The following is a 21,837-nucleotide window of genomic DNA, read 5'->3' as shown; positions in this document are numbered from 1 at the left end:
CCACCCTGACGTCCCCCCTCCCATTCCCTTGGGGCACAAGTTTATCAGGGGTCTCAGATCACATGTCCACCTTGCCATCCGGCCGACAGGAAAACCCCGAGAGGTCCAGAGGGCACAGTGGGTCCGCAGGACAGGCCAGAGCCGGTCTCCCCTCCCGCCGCCAGGGTGGGGTGGGGTGGGGGGGACGCGCCGCGGGCCGGCGCCCTGACGTCAGCCGGCAGTGGTGCAGTGTGCAGAGCCCACAGGTGGGCGGGGCCGGGACACGCCTTCCTCGAGCGGAACAAAACCGCGCGCGCGCGGGCGCACCCGCAACCTCTCCAGAGCGCTTCCCGCTGCGCCCACCGAGCCCGCTGCAGGTGAGTGAGCCAGGTGAGCGCGCCAGGTCGGTGGTCAGCGGAGTGCGCCCGGGCCGCGCGCCCCGGCCAGGCCGACCCCACTGAAGTGCGCCCCGGCTCCTCCGCTGCGCCCCCGCGTCGCGCGTCCGAGCGCCTCGGGCGCCTTCCCGCTGCCAGGGAAGTTGGGAGGAAAGTGCAGCCGGCGCGGAGCGGAGAGGAGGCGGCAGGTAGCCGGGCGGCGCTCCTCGTTCCGGGAGGCTGGAGGCTCCTCCCCGCCGGGGACTCCCCAGCGCCCTGACCCGGGCACCGGCCTCCCCGCCGCCCGCGGGTCCCACAGCAGAACAATGGGCGATTTTGCGCGCCCCTGACGCTCATGGTACGGCAGAGGGATGAGGGCATCCGTGCCACCCCCCGCCTCGCCCTTCCGCCGGGACAGCATGCCCGCGGGTGGGGCGGGACAGCTGGCCGGTGGCCGGGTCGGGGCCCGCGGCGCTCAGGGCGCCGGGGCGCGTGTTCACTCTTCCTGAGAACCGGGTGGAAGCCGCAGCGTCCGCCTCCGCCGCTCACGTCTGGATGCTGACCGGGGACGGTTCCGGAACCCCACATGGCTGTGGCCGCAGCGCCCGAAGGCCCAGGTGCAGGGAGGGGCTGACACTGTGCCCGCTTCAGGCAGGTTGCAGTACGTTACCCAACATGCAGCGGGCTCGGCAGATGTTTTGTCTACTGGGGCGGGAGCGTCTTCTGAAGTCCTGTGTCCTGGCCTGTACTCAGGCCCCGTCGGGGCCGGGGCAGCAGGTGAGCTCAGGCTCTTCCCTGGAGGCCGGGCTCCAGCCACCCACCCCCTGATGGGTGGGGTGGATGGACAGACCGGGCCCTTCCCAGCCCGGAGGGCTATGCCTTGGGACAGTGACCGGGACATCCACTGGGCTGTGGCGCAGTGTGTCGGGAACAGGCGCCTGGAGTCCTGGTGAGGGAGGGTTCAGAAGGCAGACTGGCTGCTTCTTGGCATCGAGTGACCTTAGACAAGTGACCTTAGACAGGAACTTAGACTTCTCCTTGCTCAGTTCCTGTTGGGAATGGAGTACACAGACCAGGAACACACTGGGTCAACCCCCGTCTTCTCCCTGCCCCCACCCCTTCCAGAAGCTACAGGAGGCTGGGGGTGCCGGCTGCCTCTTTGTTGTCTTGGAGATTTGCCCCCGGTGGGCTTGGGATGAAGAGGGTGCTGAGCTGCCCCAGCCCTCACTCAGCTGTGGTTCCTGATTCTCCAGCCTGGCCAGAGATCGCCCCCAGCCCTCAGCAGCCCCGAGGCAGGTTTCGCAGTCTGCGGGGGAATGACCCTTTGCCTGGGGAGGAAACGGGTCAGGGGAGGAAGTTTATCTGGCCAAGGATGTGGTGTGGGGGGGGGGGGGGAGCACTGCCTCTCGGAGGGTCTGGGGAGGCTGCAGGAGAGAAACTGAAGGGCAGACCCATTAGCTCCGCACCGGGGCTGCTAATAAAATGGGACACGTGGTGCCACAGCCTTTTGCCTCTGGTCTGCCCGAGCCCCTTCCTTCCTGGCCCCGTGTTTTCTTTGTTTAATTGCAAACGTCTGCCTCTGGAGCCAGGAGTCCAGCCAGAGCTGCAGCCTGGGAGGGCCGTGTTGACACGGGGTTGGCGGTGGGTAAATATTTGCGGACGAATGCAGTAGCAGTGGGCTGAGCTGCCCTCCTGGTCCGGCCCTCGGGAGCCCTGCGAACAGTCCCCAGCCGGAGTTCCTGTGAGGAGCAGGCGAGGGGCAAGGCATCGTTTGTATTTACTGTGGACGTCCTGGTAGGGAGGCTCACTGGGAGGCTTCCCGACGGGCAGTTCAAGGTCTGCCTATTTGCGCTTGCCCCGCTTACTGTGAGAAGCTGGCTTGCCTGCGGACTAAGGAGTCACGAGGTGCTAATGAGAATAAAAGAAATTTTTTTTTTTCCAAGTCAACCATTTGCCAATACTCCGTTAAATTGGCAACCACCTAAAGAGCCCCAAAACCGAACAAAAAGTATTCGAGTTGGCCTTCCCTTAAGATAACAGTAAGCAGGTATCTGCACCGGCCTAAGCCCTTCCTGTGTCATCTTGGATCATCTCTGCGGTTGGCATCGATGTGCCCATTTTGCAGAGGAAGAAACTGAGGCTCGGGGAGCTGAGTCTGAGGGTTGCGGCCGGTCCGCTGTGGGCCCGCCACTCAAACCCAGGCAGACGCCTTCCAAACCCACTAGGTTCCCATTTCCTTTGCTGCTCTGTTCCCTGTTTCCAGAGCAAGTCACGAAAGAAACACCTGCCGTTTGTGAAACGTAGGCTTTGCCAGGTGCTCGCCCGTGGCTTATACACCATCCATGTGGCTTTGTCAGGATGGCTGGGGGCAGTCGGGGTTAGAGCTCACGGCCTCTAGGTCTTCACTCTGCTGCGTGGCCAGAGTGGGTCCCAGATCCCAGTGGGTACATTTTCTTCAGATCTGATGTGTGTTTGGATTTTGGTGCCGTGTTTGCAGGAAAGAACAAGCCTGGAAGAGTCTGCTTGAGGGAAGGACACACACACACGCACACGCACACACACACACACACACAGGCTGTGGGGGGAGGGGAGGGTCCTGGGTCTGACAGGAGCCTTTGCCCGTGGTTTTCAGTTGTCAGTGATCGCTATGGTGATGCTGTAGACTCAGCGCCCCAGGAATTCGTCTGACGTCAGCGCTGAGGGATTCCCATGTATGGTAAAGTGTGTAAATACAGAGCCTTCCTGGCCGGGGCATTTCCAGTGCGTTCCTGGGCCCAGCGGCTGCGGCGGCGCCCCCCCACGACCAGGAGGGTTGCAGGGGGTGCAGCTCAGCAGCCCGGCAGCCAGAGCCCCCCTGCCCAGCGGGTCTGGGAGGGCTTTCCTCAGGTGTCAGCCGCAGACCACCCTTTCATTCTTCAATAAGAAAACAGTGCTAACTTGTTTGTGACAATTAATTAAAGAGAAATCACTGACGCCTTCTCAGTCCGGGATCACTGCTGGTTACCACTCCAGGCTGACATCATTCCAGATGAAAGCAAAGACACGCGATCTGTTGATTACTCTGGGAGACTTATTATAATACAGGGTTTCCTGTGAGAGTCTTAAACACGGAAACCAGAGACCCCAGTGTCTACCTCGGCTGACCTTCGGATTTCTGAGCTCCAAGGGGGAGAGTTGTGCTGGACACGGGGTTTGGGGGCCAGCAGGAGAGGGAGAGACGCAGAGAGCCGGCCTTTGTCACTCAGCCCACAAGGGCCATGGGACATGGCCTTCGACAGAGAAAACTCACAGCAGAGAGAGCAAGCTGAGCTGGAGGGACCGCAGGGGGGGCCACGGAGGCTGGGGCGACACCTGTGAACTCCTCAGAGAGGCGGTTGTGTTCAGGGTTCTGAGGAAACCCTGGTGAGATGTGAGCCATCTGCCCCCTGCCAGTGACCACTGCTCTCGGGGGAGGTCTTCCTGGCTTCCCTTGTCTCCTCCAAGACATGGGCTCCGCGCCTGACCGGCGGGTGCCCTCCTCCCCTCCCCCGGCTGCCCTCCTGACACTGGATGGGCCGGAAGGGCTGGACCGTGAGGTTGGGAAGGATGACAGCGCTCCCCTGTACCTGGCCAGATACCACACGGCTCAGGTAACGTGAGCACAGGCTTCCAACGCAGCAAACACCTGACAAGCCTGGACCGCACCGCGTGGGTGGGGACATGAGCTCTGCCCAGAGCCGCTGTTCGGCCCCAGGGGACTTGAGCTGTTGGGCTGGGAGAGAGAGGGTTTTTCCACCGGACAAAGGCACACGTTGGTCTGTCGCTTTACTGGACGGACGGGAGGAGGGTCCCCTTCGGGCACTTAAGGCTGCCCCCCTCTGAGATGGTGTCTCAATCTTGGAACATGACCCCACTGAGCTCTTCACCTGAGCCCGGCTTTCCGAGACTTGGGGTGAGCAGAAGTCTGTGCTGTGTCTGCTCCTGAGGGAGACCCCCACCAGGTGGCCGGTCTTTAAGGAATGGCCCAGTGGAAAGACGCCCCGGGCCCCCTTGAGTCTGTCCTGTTGAGACAGGATGGGGGTGCGGTTCCCAGTGGGACAACTGGAGTGGGCGGCGTGGACAACGGCCACAGGCTGGCTGCTTGTCGGGAGAGGCCGGCCCTGGGCTCCTGGCTTCCAGTCCCGGGGACCCTGGCCCTTTGGGTGAACAACCACCAGATATTCCCAGTCATTCAGCAGCAAATCCAAGCCCTGGCCTCTGGTGAGACCTTCAGTAGACACAGGAGAAACCAGAACCCCATTGCAGGGACACAGCTCTGGGGGACCCAAGGCAGCCCCTCCCTGATCAACCTGCCTCGGACGAAGGGCCTGGGGACAGACACAGTCGGCTTGCCTCTCAGGTGGCCGGGGAGCTGAAGCCCAGAGAAGGGCAAGTCCCCTGTCCCAGACGCGTGCGCTGGGCTGAGCCACAAGTCGTGGGTTTCTGGTCCTGGAGCGTGGTCCTCCCCAAGCTCTGGCTGCTCCAGAGGGGCCGCTGGGAGGGAGCAGGCATCCACAGGACGGCGGGCTGGGCCGTCCGGGAGCCTCCTGTGAGCCGGCAGCGGAGGGGTGTGCAGGGGCGTGTGCCGGGCTGGGGTATCCCAGCTCCGTGCTCTCCTTTCATCCTCAGAAGGAAGACCCGCCCCAGATAAGCTCAGGGGGAGTCACCCCTCCCAGCCCTCCCCATCTGTCAGCTAGGAAGGCAGGAACGCAGACCCCGCATCCTGGCTGTCCTGCAACCCGGAACTGTGCCCTCAGTCTGGGTGGGGCCTCTGCCCCCAGAACTGGAGGGCAGTGGAGAGGTGCCCTGCAGGCACCCAGAGCTACGGCGGGTGTCCCTGGGGTGGGGGTGGGGTGCTGTGCTGAGAGCAGGGGTGTGGCAAAGAGAAGCCCCCCTCATGGGCAGCAGTGTGGCCGGGGCCCTTGCCCGACGAGACGTTCCCCCCACGGTGCCCGCCACCCTGTGGGTAACCCCGTGTCTGTGCCCAGTTTCAGAATGCCCAACTGGGGAGGCGGCAAGAAGTGTGGGGTCTGCCAGAAGACCGTGTACTTCGCGGAGGAGGTTCAGTGCGAGGGCAGCAGCTTCCACAAGTCCTGCTTCCTGTGCAGTGAGTACAGGCCCCGCGGTCGCCATGGGGACGGGAGGGGGCGCCCCCAGGCCGGCCTGTCAGCGCCCCAGGGAATGGCCCCGTGGGATGTGAACAGCTTGCCGTCTGGCCTGAGCTGCAGCTGGGGCGGGAAACACTTAGGTCTCTTTGTTCCCTGGGTGCTGCTTTCCAAGGGGCACCGCCGAGCTGGGGGCTGGGGCCCGGGGCCCAGAGCCAGGGTTAGGGAAACTTTCCACTGGCTTTCTCTCTGCCTCAGTCCCATTCTCGGGAAGACACTCAGCCCCGATGCAGTGGCCGGTGGGCCCCCTGTCCCTCGTTCGAAGGGCAGCCAAACTGCAACCTAGCGGGGAGCTGAGTCGGGGAACAGCTGGCTGCCACTCCTCTGTCACTTCCCTTCCTGCCCCCCAAGCTCCTTGACATCCGCCCCCAACAGCCCAGAGCAAGACTCACTGCGACGCGGCCTGGATGCGCAGGCCCCAGACGCCCCGAGACCTCAGGCCTCCCAGGGCCCTGACGCCTCGCTCTCTGCTGGCTGGGGCCTGAGCCAGGGGTGTTTTCAGAGCACCCCGCAGGCGACGACTTGGGGAAGCCTCCCCAGGGTCCCTGTGATTGGAGCAGAGGATCTGGGTTCGAGGAAGCGGCAGCTTCAGCCCCCGCGTGGCCCTCGGGGGCGGGCCGAAGGGACGCTGGAGTGACCAGCGGAGCCCCAGGTCTCAGAACCCGTCCCATTACCAGGGTTTGTGCAGGCTTAGTGCCGTCCGTGTGCCGAGGGGCACGTCACTCCGCTTCTCTCGGGCTGTGTGTTCCCGCTGTTTCGCGGGAGGTGGTGCCGAGCCGGTGCAGGGACTAGAACGAGAGCTGTTTCGGCAGTGACGCTGTCAGAGGCAGTGTGCTCAGTGTGACAGACACCGCGAGCTGGGGTCACCATGGAGACCCCACACGGGGCTGGGGAGCCAGGAACCGGCCCGCCATCCTGCGCCACCTGAAGCCACTTTAGGAAAGTTGGCGGCATCTCCGTTCCAGACCCGTGACCCAGAGTAGGAACCAGCTGGGCTGTGGACCACCTGCTCTCCAGGACTCTACCTCTGCCCAGGGGAGAGCAGAAGCCAGGAACACAGGCCCGGCCGCACCCTGCCCAGCTGGCGGGAGCCGCCGCCCGCCGCCCACAGGCCTAGTCTGATGAATGAGGAGTGAATGAGCCTGGTGCCCCCCTGGCCTCCAGCGGGGGAGGAGCCGCCAACAGCAGCCTCTTGTTAGCAGCAGCTCACAGCGGAGGAATGTCAAGCCGCGTATTTTTCGTGGGGAAGCGGAGGGCTTGGCACTGGCCAGGATGCCGGGGTCTTTAGGGCCTCCTGCGCTCAGATGTTACTTAATCACTGACCAGGAGAGGCCAGCTGTGGCCGAGAGGACACCCTCCTCCCCCCGCCCTCGCCTGCAGCCCTGTCGGGGGGTGGGTGCGGGCCAGGGTGTGAGGGGGTGAGGAGGATTAGAGACAGTTGTAGGAAGCAGGCGGCCGAGCAGGCTGGAGGGTGTTGTGAAGCCAAGCGGCGGGGAACAGCCCCCCGTCCCCCGGTCTCCCCGGGATCAGAGCTCCGGGCGGGGCCAGCAGGCTGAGGTGCCTCCTGCTGCCCAGAACAGCACTGGGCACTCGGCCACCTGTTTGAAATGGAAGGAGAGCAGTGGAGAATGTCCAGCTTGAGTTCAGGAATTCGGAGTAAACCGCAGAGGCAGAGGACGTGCCCTTCTAGGGGAGAGGAGGCCCGCGAGTTTGGGCCTGGCCTGAGCCCCCAGAGTCCCCCTGACCACCGAGCTGGTCCTGGACTCTGGAGTCTGCTCGGCTGGGCACTGCATTCCCTCTCTGGGTCTGGGACAGACAGGAAGGCAGGATGAAGCAACAGAGGAATTCGGGGAGCAGCCCTCTCCCCTCGCCTGAGCCTGGCCTTTGACCGGGGAGCAGGGACGGAGAGGGCCTGCCCTGCACTCCTGTGGTCACAGTAGGGACAGCTGTTCTGTTAGCCGGCGGGAGTGCTCAGCCCCTCCGTTGGGGACCTGCCCCAGGCTGAGGCTAGTGCCCATCTCTTGAGCTGTGACTGGCTCCCGTTTGCCCTCCGTCTCGGAGTGCGGGGAGGGCTGACCCTCACCTGGCCGCCTCTCCTGCATTTCCAGACAGCGTCACAGGCCTTGCCCAGCATGGCACACTGGGAGGACAGCACATGCTAAATAGCCAGCCCAGGCCACCAGCCCTCACTCTCCCTATTGGCCTAACATGATTTGGTAGAAATTAACCTCGGCCTTCATGCAAAAGCCCCCTTAGCTCGTCTCGGGTGGAGTCGGCCAAGGGCAGACCGCACCACCTGGAGGAGGTGGGGGCAGAGCCAGGGCCGGGTGTGGAAGGTGGACCGTGTGGGCAGGGCTCCTGGAGGACAGGCGCAGCAGAGGCTGCCCCGGGTTATGACATGGCTTTGGAAGTCGGGACCCAGTCCACGCAGCAGGGAGCTGGTGGGACCCCCGTGTAGGCCCTGGGTCTCCTCCGGCTGAGCTCCGGGGCTCCGGCTGGAGAGACCGGTCAGAAGAGACCTCTGCCTCCACTCTCTGCCTGCCCGGCTGTTGGAATTCCCAGTTCACCCTGGGCCTTACGGGAAGCAGCTTCCGACTTCCCACCCTACAAGGGAATGCTGGAGGCCCTGGCCCGCTCTCTCCCTCGGTCCAGGAGCCAAGCCCCAGGAGGCCGTGGGGAGCTCCGTATTTGGGCCGCCCGAGTGCTGGAATGAGGAGGGGATCGCAGGGCAGGACAAGAGGGGCCTTATTTAGGCGAAGTCCCTATCCTGGGGCTCAGCGTGAGTGGAACTGGTCCTTTAAAGGCAAGAGGGGCCCAGTCGCAAGGAGCTGGATGGAGAGCCTCCTGGAGGGAGGGGCGAGGAGGGGGGGACAGGCAGGTTTGCCCAGCGCCTTCCATCCTCAGGACAGGTGTGAGGGGACAGTCCGTGGGCCACACTGGATCCTGACATTGCAGGAGTATCGTGGTACCAAATTACCAGGGTGGGACACGAGCTGAAGAAATAGTGACGTTGAGTCCCTGGAGGCCTGGGCCAGTCCCTCCTCCTGTGTCCTCGGCGGAGGAGAGGAGTCAACGTGTATTGTGCACGTGCTCATTAAGCACTTCCTGTGCGTGAGACCTCACTTACTTCATGCCGGAGATAAGTTGCCTTTCTAGGCTCGGGGTCATTTGAAATGCAGCCAATAGTAGCTTGCCCGAGGCCCACGGCTGCAAAGGGGAGAGCTGGGATTTGACCCCGCCTGACCCCAGGTTCTGACTGGCTCTGCAAGGCGGGCCCAGCTCCCCTCCGGATCCACAGCGCCTCCGGCTCCGGTCTCCCAGCCCGGGAGTCGGGCCTTCCTCCATCTCCCTGGGTTCCTCTCGACAGGGATCCTGAGACTGGAAACTCAAACGCGGCCAGTGTGTCCTGCGTCCCCTCTCCAAGCTGCCACGCCGGGTGCTTCGTAAACCCTAAACTTCCCCCTGGCCTCCCTGCCCCCACAAGGACACAGATCGTCCCTTCTGGACCCAAGGCCAGAGCAGGAAATCCCTTCCCTTCCTTCCTTCCTTTCTTCTCCTCTCGTGGGAGCACGTGGTCTCTCCCTCGGGCAGAGTAAGGCCTCACCAGGCGTCCTGTGACGGGGGTCAGCCCAGGCTGCTGCCTCCTACGCGCCCCGTGGTGCCCTGCAGCCGGGGGGCCCGAGGCGGCAGAGGCCATGGGGGCGCCCAGGCTCCGGGAGGGGTGGCTAGGCTGGCATCCTGGGGTTGGATAGCGGACCCTGCCTGTCAGCACCCAGCTCAGGGCCATCCTGACCAGCATGTCCAGGCTGCTTCTCAAAGGCCAGGGTGTCAGGTGCGGCGCGCGCTCGGGGAGCTGCCGTGCGCCCCTGCGCCCGCTCACGTGCTCACGCCCCGCAGTGGTCTGCAAGAAGAACCTGGACAGCACGACCGTGGCCGTGCACGGGGAAGAGATCTACTGCAGGTCCTGCTACGGCAAGAAGTACGGGCCCAAGGGCTACGGGTACGGCCAGGGCGCCGGCACGCTCAGCACCGACAAGGGGCAGTCGCTGGGCATCCAGCATGAGGAGTGAGTACCGGCGTCCCCCGCCCCCAGCCCCCTCAGCCACGCTGGTTAAGCATCCACGGCTCAGAAAAACCAGTTCCAAGGGTATCATGGGGCCCCTGGAGGAGCCGGGCGCCTCCCTGGGTGACGGGTCCGAGCTGAGAGGCCCCAGGGATGACTCGGTCCATGTCTCCTTCCACAGATAAGACAACAGCCCAATGTCAGTGCCTTGTCAGGGTCCCCAGCCTCTGCCTCTGCCACCCCTGCCGTCACCCCTGGGAAAGGCTACAGGGTGTCACTAGGTCCCCGGCACCCACTGACCTCTGACCTCCTGTAAACAGTGCTGTGGGCAGCCACCCTGGCCGGCTCCTTGACTCAGGGGCTTGGCGGAGCTGAGCGGCCAATGAGTTCCCACAGGCTGGCCAAGGTCACGGCCCCGGGAAAAGGATCTGTCAGCAGATCTGTCCTGGGAGAATCTGATAGTAGACAGACTGCAGGAAGCAGGAGAGGAGGGGGGTTCTTGTAACGAGGTGTGAACCGGCTTTAACTGGATTGCGGGCAGCAGGGTGGTTCCAGGAACGTGACATCGTGACATCGGGGAAGCCTGGTGATGGGAGACCACCCGGGAGCTGAGGGCGGGGCCGCGTCCGCGCCGGTCAGCCCCCCGTTTTCAGTGTGAGTCACACGTGCTTCCTCGGGCAGGGCCCCCAGCCACAGGCCCACCACCAACCCCAACACGTCCAAGTTCGCCCAGAAGATGGGAGTCTCCGAGCGCTGCCCCCGCTGCGGCCAGGCGGTCTACGCGGCGGAGAAGGTGATCGGTGCTGGCAAGGTAGGCGGCGGCGGCTGTCGGTGGGCTGGGTCTCGGGAGGAGGAGGCTGCGGAGGTCTGCGGCCAGGACATCCACGAGGTCCGCTGTGCCTGCCCCTGCAGCCCAGGATGGGGCTGCGCTGAGGGAGGCTGTTGCCCTTAAAAGGCCTGTTCTGGGGCCCATGCAGCCGCCTCTGCGGGGCTGTCTTCAACCAGCCTCTGAGTTTGCGCAGCTGTTGCCTCTGGCCCTGGCCTCTGGGAGCCAACCCCAGCTGCTCCCTCCCAGCCGGGCGGCCACCGGCTCCCTTAGACCCACCAGGGCCTCCTGTGGCCCCTGGAGCAGCCACATGGGGGCCTTTTCCTGCCGAGTTCAGGGCGTCACAGGCCCGTGCTCCTTCCAAAGTGACAGCCGTCCCCTGACGCAGGGCTCCTCCGGGCTGGCCACGTTCCACCGTGAAAGCCTTGTGGTCCTCAGAGCTGCCCGGGGGGGCAGGGGGGACCACCGCCCCCTCTCCAATAGGTGACGGCCTTGGGACAACCGAGCCCCCAGTTCCAAAGGTCAGAGGCGGGGCGGCCTCAGGACAGTCCTGTGAGGAAAGCCACGGTGTGCTGGTGCTCACACCCGTCCTTCTCCAGGAGGCAGAGTGGCTGGGGCCACGTGGCCGCTGAGGAGCAGGGCCTGGCAAGCCTGTGCCCACACCGCTGACCCCACGGGTCTGGAGAAGGCTGGACCGGCTGCACCTGTGGGGGACAGCCACCTGGGCGGTGACCCCCCCCTGGCCTGTCCCTGTGGTTCAGCTGGGGCCGCTGACCCCCCGGCCACTGGAGGGGTGTGAGGTCCTGGGCTGAGCAGACTTGCGTGTCGTTATGTCCGGGGAACGGGGCTGAGGGCGGGACCCCCGAGTTCCTGGTGGCAGCCTCGATTGTCCCCCTCACACAGTCCTGGCATAAGTCCTGCTTCCGATGTGCCAAGTGTGGCAAAGGCCTGGAGTCCACCACCCTGGCCGACAAAGAGGGCGAGATCTACTGCAAAGGTGGGTGTCACAGCAGCCCCAGCAAGAGGTGCCCAAGGGGGTGGGCTGAGCAATGCCGGCTCCATGCACATGATTCCCGTCCTTGGGGCGTTCCGGGCATCTGGTAGACCCTTCGCCACGGAGGAGATAGCCCAGAGGGGGCGGGGGACGGTGACCTGGCTGGAGTCCCATGGCAGGAGGGGCTGGGCAGGTGGGGTGGGCTCCTGACCCTGGTCCAGGCTGTCAGGGCAGACAGGCCTGGGAGGGGTGGCCCGGGAGCCGAGGGTCCTGACCTGTCTCTTCTCTCTGCAGGATGCTACGCTAAGAACTTCGGGCCCAAGGGCTTCGGCTTCGGACAGGGAGCAGGGGCTTTGGTCCACTCTGAGTGAGGCTGCCGCTGCCCCGCCCGCCCGCCCTGTATCCGCCTCCCCTCCCCCAGCCTTGGCCCCTGCGGCCCCTCTTCTCAGCCCTGCCACACGTCACCAGTGACCAGAACTTGATGTCTGGCCCCTTATGGTTTGGGGTCTGTCTGAAGGCCCCCCTCCCAGGGGCTCCCCTGCCTGGGGTCTTCCCAAGAACCCCACTGATTTTGGTCCCCCCACACCCGCCCTGCAGGCCTCTGTTAGCCTCCTTGGCTGAGCGTCCACCATCATCCGGCGAAGACCTGAGTGTACATGTCAGAGCCCACAGGGGAGGCTGTGGTCCATCAGCCCCAGAGTTTCACCTCTGTGGGAAGGAGGGTGGGCTTCTTGGTGTCCCTCAGAACAGGCCTGGGAGTTCCCCCAGCTCGGGAGTCACTGGAGGGGGCAGGGGGACAGAGAGGCACGAGGCCGGGTCGTGGGCTGCAGGAGACACCTGCGTGTCTAGGCCGTGACCTTGAGGCTGTGGGGAACATGACCTTCCTGCCAGGGTGGGAGAACACCCAGGTCTGAGAACCCCAGGATGCGGTCTGACCTCCCCAGCACCTAGTTCCCTGTTTGATGGAGGTCCCGATGAAGCACCCAAACACACACTCCTGTTTGTCAGAGGCCCGAAGCTGAGGTGGGGTGGCTCTGCTCTGAACCCGCGGTCCTGGGCTGCAGCACCAGCAGCTCCCCTGTCCCCACACACCCGGGCCCGTGCCCTGCCGCCTGCTTGACCCCCAGATGTGAGGACACACAGCCTCAGTCCTGGGCACCCCTCCCCTCTGCACCCGGACCTCAGGACCTTCCTGCCCACGCAAGGCTCGCCCCTGCCACCCCCCTTCCTGAGGACCCTCGCTGGCCACATCGCCCCGTTCCTTCCAGGCCCCAGGTCAGGAGCAGGCGAGGGGAGAGGCCTCGCCCCCCCCAGGGTTGGGAAGAGGCTGAGATGGAGCTGCGGCCTGGGAGGCAAGCTGATCCCTCCTCTGGTCAATAAAAGCTGTTATGACAGAGCTCTGGTCCCCGCCTGCCTTTGGGGGGGCTGGGAGGGAGCCGACGGGAGCCTCGCTCGCCGTAGCAGGAATGAACTCTGGGGGTGAACTCGTTTGCTCCGCTCGGCCACCGGAAGCGGTTCTAACCGAACCCCACATCTGGGCGTGGCACTGTGGACTTCGGGATTTGAGGGGCTCAGCAAGGCCCCAAAACTGCTCAGAACTCCTCCCCGGATGGAAAGCCCCAGGTGAGGGAATCATGGCCACAGGAACTTCCCCGTGGAATCCAGAGAGGGCTCTGCCGGGCAGGGTGGCAGGCCGGGCCCCCTCCATGCGCCTGCCCAGCCCCAGCGCCGTCTGGGCCCCCCTCCATGCGGCCTGCCCAGCCCCAGCCCCAGCCCCAGTGCTGTCTGGGCCCCCCTCCATGCGGCCTGCCCAGCCCCAGCCCCAGCCCCAGTGCTGTCTGGGCCCCCCTCCATGCGCCTGCCCAGCCCCAGTGCTGTCCAGGCCCCCCTCCATGCGGCCTGCCCAGCCCCAGTGCTGTCAGGGCCCCCCTCCATGCGGCCTGCCCAGCCCCAGTGCCGTCCGGGCCCCCCTCCATGCGCCTGCCCAGCCCCAGTGCTGTCCGGGCCCCCCTCCATGCGGCCTGCCCAGCCCCAGTGCTGTCAGGGCCCCCCTCCATGCGGCTATGCCCAGCCCCAGTGCTGTCCGGGCCCCCCTCCATGCGCTGCCCAGCCCCAGTGCTGTCCGGGCCCCCCTCCAGGGCCTGCCCAGCCCAAGCCCAGCCCCAGTGCTGTCTGGGCCCCCCTCCATGAGGCCTGCCCAGCCCCAGCCCCAGCCCCAGCCCCAGCCCCAGCCCCAGTGCTGTCCGGGCCCCTCTCCATGCGCCTGCCCAGCCCCAGTGCTGTCCGGGCCCCCCTCCATGCGCCTGCCCAGCCCCAGCCCCAGCCCCAGTGCTGTCTGGGCCCCCCTCCATGCGGCCTGCCCCCCCATCGCCTGCCCAGCCCCAGCCCCAGCCCCAGTGCGTATGGGCCCAACCTCCATGAGGCCTGCCCAGCCCAGCCCCAGCCCCAGCCCCAGCCCAGCGCCGCACCAGCCCCAGTGCTGTCCGGGCCCCCCTCCATGCGGCCTGCCCAGCCCCAGCCGTCGACGGGCCCCCCCTCCATGCGGCATGCCCAGCCCCAGTGCCGTCCGGGCCCCCCTCCATGCGGCCTGCCCAGCCCCAGCGCCTTCCGGGCCCCCCTCCATGCGGCCTGCCCAGCCCCAGCGCCGTCCGGGCCCCCCTCCATTCGGCCTGCCTCGCCCCATCGCCGTCCGGGAGCCCCCTCCATGCAGGCCTGCCACCCCAGCGCCGTCAGGGCCCCCCTCCATGCGGCCTTCCAGCCCCAGCGCCGTCCGGGCCCCCCCATGCGGCCTGCCCAGCCACAGTTCTGTCCGGCCCCCCTCCATGGCCAGCCCAGCCCCGCCTCAGCCCATGCCGTCCGGGCCCCCCCCCCCTGCGCCCCCAGCCTCGCCCCAGGTGCGTACGGGGCCCCCTCCATGCGGCCTGCCCCGCCCCAGCGCCGTCGGGCCCCTCCATGCGGCCGCCCAGCCCCAGCGCCGTCCGGGCCCCCTCCATGCGGCCTGCCCAGCCCCAGCGCCGTCCGGGCCCCCCTCCATGCGGCCTGCCCAGCCCCAGCGCCGTCCGGGCCCCCCTCCATGCGGCCTGCCCAGCCCCAGCGCCGTCCGGGCCCCCCTCCATGAGGCCTGCCCAGCCCCAGCGCCGTCCGGGCCCCCCTCCATGCGCCTGCCCAGCCCCAGCCCCAGCCCCAGTGCTGTCCGGGTCCCCTCCATGCGCCTGCCCAGCCCCAGCCCCAGCCCCAGCCCCAGTGCTGTCTGGGCCCCCTCCATGCGGCCTGCCCCAACCACGCCCTGGACGCCGCAGCCCAGGACCCTCAGAAACGCGTCCTTGCAGCTCTGGAGGCTGGAGTCCAAGGTCAAGGTGCAGGCAGATTCGGGTCCGCTGAGGGCCTGCTCTCCGTGTCCTCGCTGTGACCGCGCAGGAGGAAGGCACACGGGGCTCTCTGGAGCCTCTCTTACGGGGACACCATTCCCATAGTTACCTCCCGAAGACCCCACCTTGAAACACCATCGCCTGGAGGTTAGGATTTCAGCATCCAGTCCATGGCAGCCCTCAGACAAGCCCCTGGAGGCTGTTCTTTGTAAATGAGTTCCTTCCTGTTGGGGGTCCTGCCTGATGTTTGGGGGCTGGCTTCTCTGTCCTCACTGGGAATCAATCGAACAATAAGCAGATGCTGCAACAGTAATAAGCCTCTTGTGCAACATGCCCGGAAGACCAGGTCCGGTCCGACCGCGGCCTTGCCGGAGCCCTCCCTGACTCTGGGAATGTGACCTGAGCGTGTGCGGGACCACTCATAGGGCAGAACCAGAGGCCAGTGCAAGGGGACGGGGAGCAGAGCTGCCGCAGACACGCATCTGGTCCAGGGCCGAGCTCCAGGAGGGCCGAGGTCTCTAGGTCCAGCCCAAGCTGTGGCCAACCCAGAGGTCTCTGGGAAGGTGTGCGCAGGGGGGAGGAGAAATGGATGAAGGGTTCTACACACACCTGGATGGGCTTTCCGCTCTGGGAAGGGCCCCCCCGGAGAGGCCAGAATGGGAGTTTGGGGCCCAAAATTGGGGACAGTCTGCCCCCTGCTGGCTGCTGGGGCAGGTCTCTGCGCGCCTGCACGAGGCCACCCGCCTGCCGCTCTCTTCCAGAGAGCCCCACAGTAGGGAGGGGGCTGGACGCACCTCCTTGGATGGAACCCGGGTAAGCCGGGGGCCCTGGCTAGGAAGCACCCCGAGGGCGGTGTCGTGGGGCAGGGGCAGGGAGGGCTGGGGGAGCGGCCGGGCGCCTGGGGTGGCGGCACCTTGCAGGGAGGAGGGTCGGCCGGCAGGTGGAGCTGTGGGGCAGGGCAGGAGGCACGCGCCCTCCTCCCCGGGGCCCTGCGGGCGGTGCTCACCTGGAGCCCCAGGTGACAGCGTCTCCCTCGGACTTTCCGCCAGAGGGCCTGCCGCCTTCCCCGCCGCAGCGCTGACCAAAGGAGGGGCCGGGATCTCGGCGCCCACTCAGGCATCTCTTCCCTCGGTTCTGCCATCGCTGCGCTAGGCGCCCGGTGCCGGGGGCGGGCCTGGCTCCTCTTTGCACTCGGAGGAGGGTGCGGTGGGACCCTGGCCCAGGCCACTTTCAGGGAGCGACCCTCCCTCCAGAGCCATGGCAACCTGTTGGGGTCACCTGAGGGCTGAGCACAGAGACTACAGGAGCCAAAGGAGGGGCGAGGTGGGGAGGAGGGAGAGTGGGGGTTCGCTGCTGTTAGGTGTGGGAGTCATTCATCCCTGAACAGGGCCCAGAACTTCCCCGGGAGGGACCCACACCTGGATCAGGTGAGGGGGTGGCAGCGAGCCCAGCAGGGAAGAACCCTCAGGGATAAACTGCTGGATGTTGCCCTGCCTCCCTGGTTCCGCCTCCAGCCCCCCCCCCCATGAGAATCACTTGGGGAGCTTTAACCGTGGACTGCGGGCCCCACCCCTGGAGACTCTGAGTCAGTCGGCCTGGGCGGGGCCTGGGACTCTATTAGCAAAGCCCCTCGGGTGACTCTGAGGCTTGGGCTCAGCCCGGCTTGAAGGCCTGGGGACAAGTCCAGCCCCAGCTCCATCCGGCAGCCTGCAGCGCACGGCTAGGTAGCCGCTCAGCTGCCCTGAGCTGGGAGCCCCACCCAGCAGCTGGGCTCTGCGCGATCCTGATGATTAGAGAGGACTTCCTGGAACTTCCTATTTCTGTCCCGAGAGCCATCCAGAGCAGGTCTGATCCCGCTTGTGTGACAGCTGCCCCTCCGCTCTGGTCTGCTCCTCCCGGACAAGCACCCTGGCCGCTCAGCGGTTCCGACTGAACCACTTCCTCAGCCGAGAAAGAAAACCCAGCAGGGTTGGGGTCCTGGGGGAGCCAGCGGAGCAGACTTCGGCTGGCAATCAATAGGTAGTGGGCAGAGCCCAGGTGGCTCCCCCTGCCGGACGGGCCTCCCCACCCGAGCCCCCCTCCTCTGCACCTGTGGAAGCATCACCCCATCTCCGGCCCTCACTGTGAACCGCAATGTGAAGTCTGAGCCCTCACACTAACCCCGGGAGCTGGGTGCTGCCACACATCCATTCACAAAGGCTCAAACCACGGGACCGGTTCAGCAGTGGCGCAAGGTCCGATGGCGGGGCAGGGTGATCGGCAGGCAGCTGCGTGGGATCCCACACTGCTGTGCCCAGTCTAGACGCCGTGTGTGCGGCGTGGGCGGGGTGGGCCGAGGCCCTCGCAGGGCCCCCACGCAGGGAGCACACCGCGTGCTGACACGTCTGCCTGTTGTCTGCTCTGATTCCTGCGTCAGCAGGGTGGTTATATGATCCCTTGATCACAGGAGAGGAGACTGTGATCTGGTGAATTTTTAGGCGACTGAGTCAAAGCGATTGGCAGGCGGCGGAGTCGACACGGGAACCAGCCCCGTGACTTGGGGCCAGCCTCCTCCCCTCTGGGTGTCAGCCGCTCGGTGTGAACCGAGGATGTTGGCCTCGATTCACGCCAGAGGAGAGCTTCTCAGGCAGCCAGGTGCCCGGAGCCTCCCGGGGCCTTGTGAAAATGCAGATGTCTTTCAGGTGTCGGGGTGGGGCCTGAGACCCAGCACCTCGCCGGCTCCCAGGGGAAGGCGGTGCTGATGCTGTGACCCTGGGACACTCTGGGGACCCGCCCGACTCTCCAGCCCTGAGCTTATGGGCCTAGGAGGACTCTCCCCAAAGCCAGGAAAAGTCAGGAAGCAGGTTGCGTGAAGAAAGCCTTTCGTGGGCATTTTCGTGGCTGCACCGCCCAGCTGCCTTTTCTGAGGCTCCTGAGCCTCTGCCTTCCGCTCTGTGAGTCGGACTCCTCCGGAGGGTTCAGGGGCTGGGTCCTGGGGACACGCGCCGGCCCCCGGGGCCCCACTGCTGGCCCTGCAGGGCTGGTCACACCTGTGCCCCATCTGGGCCCGTAGAGGGTCTCCCCTGTGTTCCCCGGCAGTGAAGTGTAGCCATGTGGCTTTGGGCCCTGAAGTGAGATGAGAGGTGTCACTTGTGGGCAAAACTCTTTAAGAGTTTGTCCCCGTGTGTCTCTGTCACCGAGAGTGTCATTCGCCCATCATGCACACGTACAGTGTGTCATGGGCCCAACTGAAGACCTAAATGTATGAACTCAGCGGGCCCTCAACCCCTGGGAGGTGGGTGCCTTTGTGGTGCCCATTTGCAGTGGTCTGTACACCTGGATCAGTGGGCGACACCCCACCAGCCATGTGGGATGGGTGGGCTGATGGGTAACTTTTCTGGGTGCAGCCTGCGGGGTCGGGGGAGTATGTCAGTGGAGCGGGCCCCATCCCGACAAGCACACGCACAGTATCAGCAGTGACGTCGGGGTCCCACCTTAGACAGCTGTGTTCAGTACTGGGGGCCCCGCTTCTACAGAGTCAAGATTGTGGCCCATGAAAGAGTCACTCTGGGGTCCTCTTCGGGGAGCGCCACCTCCCCATTTGGCCAGTTCCTCCTGAAAGGGAACTGTGTCCGCAGTCCCTGGCCCAGAGCCTGGCTCACAGAGGCCCAGCACCTCACACAACTCGCGCCCGGGTCCAGGTCTGCACGGCTGTTCCTGGTCAGTTAAGGCCATGAGGTTCCTGGGCATCAGCCGGACGTCTTCTGATGCCCCTGACCCTCAGCCCAGTGTCCCCGAGGTCAAGGGTCATGCCAGGGAGGCCCTTTGCCTCTACAGCATGAGCACCGGATGCTAGAAGGATCTGGGAAAGGGGAGAACTCTGCAGGCCCCAACCTGAACCCCAAGCCCGCAAGTCCAGCCTCTGCCAGACCCAAGCCGGGATCAAGCCCAGACTCGGCCCCGTCGGAGAGGGGGCAGTGGGCGCTCTGGAGACGAAAGGGATCCCTGGTGAATCAGGAAAGTTATGGGCTGGAAAGTGATTAAAGAGCTGAGCGTGGGAGGGGATTTCCACTGAGAACCCAGGAGCAAGCCTGGGCGGGTTGGCCCCGGCTGCTGCCCACTTGAGCTCTGTTGCAATGGGGCCTGTAAAAGCCAGGTCCTCAGAGCCCGGACGCTTCGCTGCCTTTCTTCTGTTTCCCTCCGAGGACACCCACAGCTCTGGAACAGAGGGCCCCGCATCAAAGGGGTGGGCGGGCCAGGAGAGGGCTGAGGGAGAGGTCAGCTGGGGGTCTCCCAGGCAGAGGCCACTGTGGACTGAGGGTTCGTGCAGAAGCCCAGAGCGGGCAGTGGAGCTGTGAGCAGCCTCTGTTCCTGGCCCCTCTGGCTGAGGAGGAGCTACCTGACCCCATGAACCTGGGAACGTGGCTCGGGCTGAGGAGGGAGCCCAACATCCTTCTTGTCTTATCCAAAGGGGGACACTGACGTGGATGGTCCTTAGCCCCTGTAAGCCAGCCAGACATTCTTACAGATCAGATACGGGCCGGATAGCTTCATTTTAAGGGCAAGAACATGGAGTCAGCCCTGGCCAGTTTGGCTCAGCGGTTAGAGCGTCGGCCTGTGGTCCTGAGAGACCCGGGTTCGGTTCCCGCTAAGGGCACGTACCTCGGTTGCAGTTTGTCCCCGGCCCTGGTTGGTCGTGCGGGTGGCAGCCACTCGATGTGTCCCTTCACGTTGATGTTTCTCTCTCTCTCTGTTCCTCTCTCTCCCTCCCACTCTATCTGTACAAAAAACGGAAAAATGTCCTCGGGTGAGGATAAAAAAAAAAAAGAACAGTGGAGTCAGAGGGGGAGTCACAGAGCCAGGGTTACAAGAGGGGTGTCCTTGCTCAGTGCGCCTTCCCCACACCAGGTCCCCACACTTTCCGCACATCACATCACGGGGCGGGGGGGCTCATTAAAGCCCAGACAGCTGGGCCCCAAACCCAGAGTTTCTGACTTGGCAGGTCCAAGGGGGTGCTTAGAGTGTGCGTTTCGAACAGGCCCCCGTGATGAGGATGCGGCTGGACTCTGAGGAGCACTGCCCCGAACCCTCGCTGACCCGCAACGCCAGTGTCCCACAGCAGCTTCTAGAAGGCAGACTCGTAGGTCCCACCCCAGACCCCTTGGACGAGAGTCTGCGTGGACATTCGGAGAAGCACAGGTCCACACCACACCCCTCTTCCTCTTCCCCAGGGGGACGCAGACCAAGGCCGCCTGGGTGGCAGAGGACAGGCAGTGAGGTCGGAAAGTAACGCAGGTCCCGTAGGGTGACCACTAAGCAGATTTGTGACAAGACGCTTAGTGAGCTGTGTTACTTTTTGTGCCTCTCTGGGTCCCTCCATTCCCATTTTTCTTTCCACCCTGTTCTAGGAGGCCACCGGAGGGGACCCAGGGCTCCCGCCTCCGCAGGCCGGATGGTCAGACCTGGCCAGAGCGCCTCCGGCATGTGGTTCCCGGGCCTCCGTGTGATCTGGCCCAGTCCCACTGGACTGACTCAGATGGGCTGACACTGTAGATCAGCTTTCTCCAGGGTGGGCAAAGGGCGGAGCCTGCTTTGGGCTGCACCCAGGGGACATTCTGTCCAGCAGTCCTGTGGAGTCAACAAGTCTAAGAACTGAGCGTCTCTGGGACCCAGCACTGCCTCGGCCAAGTGCCCCCCAGGGGCAGAGTAGGGATACCCTCGCGGGGAGGGAGCACCAGCCTCCTGCATCCGGCTCCCCCTGGCTCTCACAGCCTTCTTGATCCTTCTGATGGCCCTAGTGATCCACTTGGGGCTTAAGCCTCTCCCAGATGAGGTTGTCAGGCAAGACTTGAATTCTGGGGAAAGATTTAGAATGAGTCATCTGCCCTAGTCCCAGGAGGTCACGAGACTGGAGGGCAGGACTCCCAGGCTCCAAGGACCGACACAGGCTGGTGTGATGTCATCAACAGAGGCTGGGTCCTTCTGGCCACTCCACGTCCCCATCCCAGCTTGCCACTGACAAAGCTGTGTGACCATATCTAGGTTGCTTGACCTCTCTGAGTCTCATTTTTCTCCTCGGTGACGTAATGCCTACCTTGCAAAGCCCGCACTAGTGTACATTAACCTGGAGCTGGAGAGGGTTTCAGGAGTCCCAGGCCCAGCGAGGGGAGAGCAGTAAGGACAGAGATGGAACTTTGGGTCACGGTGGGACTGTGCCTGGCTGGGGCACTCAGGGATGCCTGTGGGGGGATGAGGTGGGGTGGGGGCTGAAGAGAGGAGCCACTGGAGGGCATCAGTGGCAGATGGCTGAGACCTTGCGGGGCCCCTAAGTCAGGGCTGTGGACACCTTGAGTTCCCTCCACTGCTGCCATCTGGGCCTCAAGGGACACTGTCCGGGCCCCCTCCCTTCTCTCCTGGTGCTGCCCACTCTCTCCCCCATAGCGGTTGGGAAGGTCCCTGTGTGGAGGTGCCCCTGCAGCCCCTGGGCTGAAGAACTGTGACGGGACACAGCTTCCTGCCCCCACCCCCTGGGTTTGGTACTGCAGGGAGGGCACCCCCTTCCACAGTGGACCCCCTTGTGCCCGTTAGGCTCTGCCTCACTGGGCAGGAGGGTGGGAGCAATGGGTGTGGGTACAAAGAGGTCTTATTACTGTCGTTATTACACATCATTATTTCCATAATCATCTGTTATTAACACGTCAATGACTAGGCCCTTAAGACATGGGATGGCCCAGAGACCTCCCCAAGATGGCGCAGAATCCCCGTCTTCCAGGGCCTGGCCTCCTCTCGGGGTCCCCCTCCTCCTGGAAGGCACTGGGAGCTGGGCGAGGGGAAGTCACATTTGCTGAGACTCTGGGAGTTGCCAGGCCCTGTCCTGGGCCTTCCGCCCACGCTCTCTAACGATGCCCCGGGTGGGCAGGACACAGCAGTGAGGGGCGAGAGTGGAGGTTGGAACCCAGCTCTGCAAAGCTCCTGTCTTCACACAAGGTCTTTAGGCCACACAATGGTCTTTAGGCCGAAAGGGAGGGAAGCCCCGCCCCCCAGCCTCCTGGAGCCCAGTCCAGGGAGAAG

The 21,837-nt window shown here is 64.8% G+C and overlaps 1 protein-coding gene across 3 annotated transcripts; it reads left to right on the top strand.

Moving 5' to 3' along the window:
• The first annotated feature begins 284 nt into the window (after positions 1–284).
• CSRP1 (cysteine and glycine rich protein 1) lies at positions 285–12,813 on the top strand. 3 transcript variants are annotated; one of them, XM_036277698.1, is made up of 6 exons: positions 285–356; positions 5,360–5,478; positions 9,434–9,602; positions 10,281–10,410; positions 11,329–11,422; positions 11,714–12,813. In XM_036277698.1, exons 2-6 carry the CDS (start codon positions 5,367–5,369, stop codon positions 11,788–11,790), a joined length of 582 nt encoding a protein of 193 aa, XP_036133591.1. In that variant the 5' UTR covers positions 285–356; positions 5,360–5,366; the 3' UTR covers positions 11,791–12,813. The 3 variants fall into 3 exon arrangements, with proteins under 3 accessions (XP_036133591.1, XP_036133592.1, XP_036133593.1); XM_036277699.1 differs by having other exon boundaries at positions 313–369; XM_036277700.1 differs by lacking the exon at positions 285–356 and adding an exon at positions 1,037–1,130.
• Positions 12,814–21,837: the final 9,024 nt, after the last annotated feature.

This window comes from Molossus molossus, unplaced genomic scaffold (assembly GCF_014108415.1).
Source record: "Molossus molossus isolate mMolMol1 unplaced genomic scaffold, mMolMol1.p scaffold_m16_p_23, whole genome shotgun sequence".
In the NCBI taxonomy this organism is placed as follows: Eukaryota; Metazoa; Chordata; class Mammalia; order Chiroptera; family Molossidae; genus Molossus; species Molossus molossus.
The sequence above is the reverse complement of the archived record's forward strand: the minus strand, read 5'-3'. Positions and strand labels throughout refer to the sequence as shown.

Bases quoted from the DNA above. Each gene is read 5' to 3' on its own strand.
- CSRP1 (XM_036277698.1), top strand. From the start codon at position 5,367: ATGCCCAACTGGGGAGGCGGCAAGAAGTGTGGGGTCTGCCAGAAGACC. The intron at 5,479-9,433 runs GTGAGTACAGGC...CACGCCCCGCAG, and splicing joins CAAGTCCTGCTTCCTGTGCA to TGGTCTGCAAGAAGAACCTG. The intron at 10,411-11,328 runs GTAGGCGGCGGC...CCCCTCACACAG, and splicing joins AGGTGATCGGTGCTGGCAAG to TCCTGGCATAAGTCCTGCTT.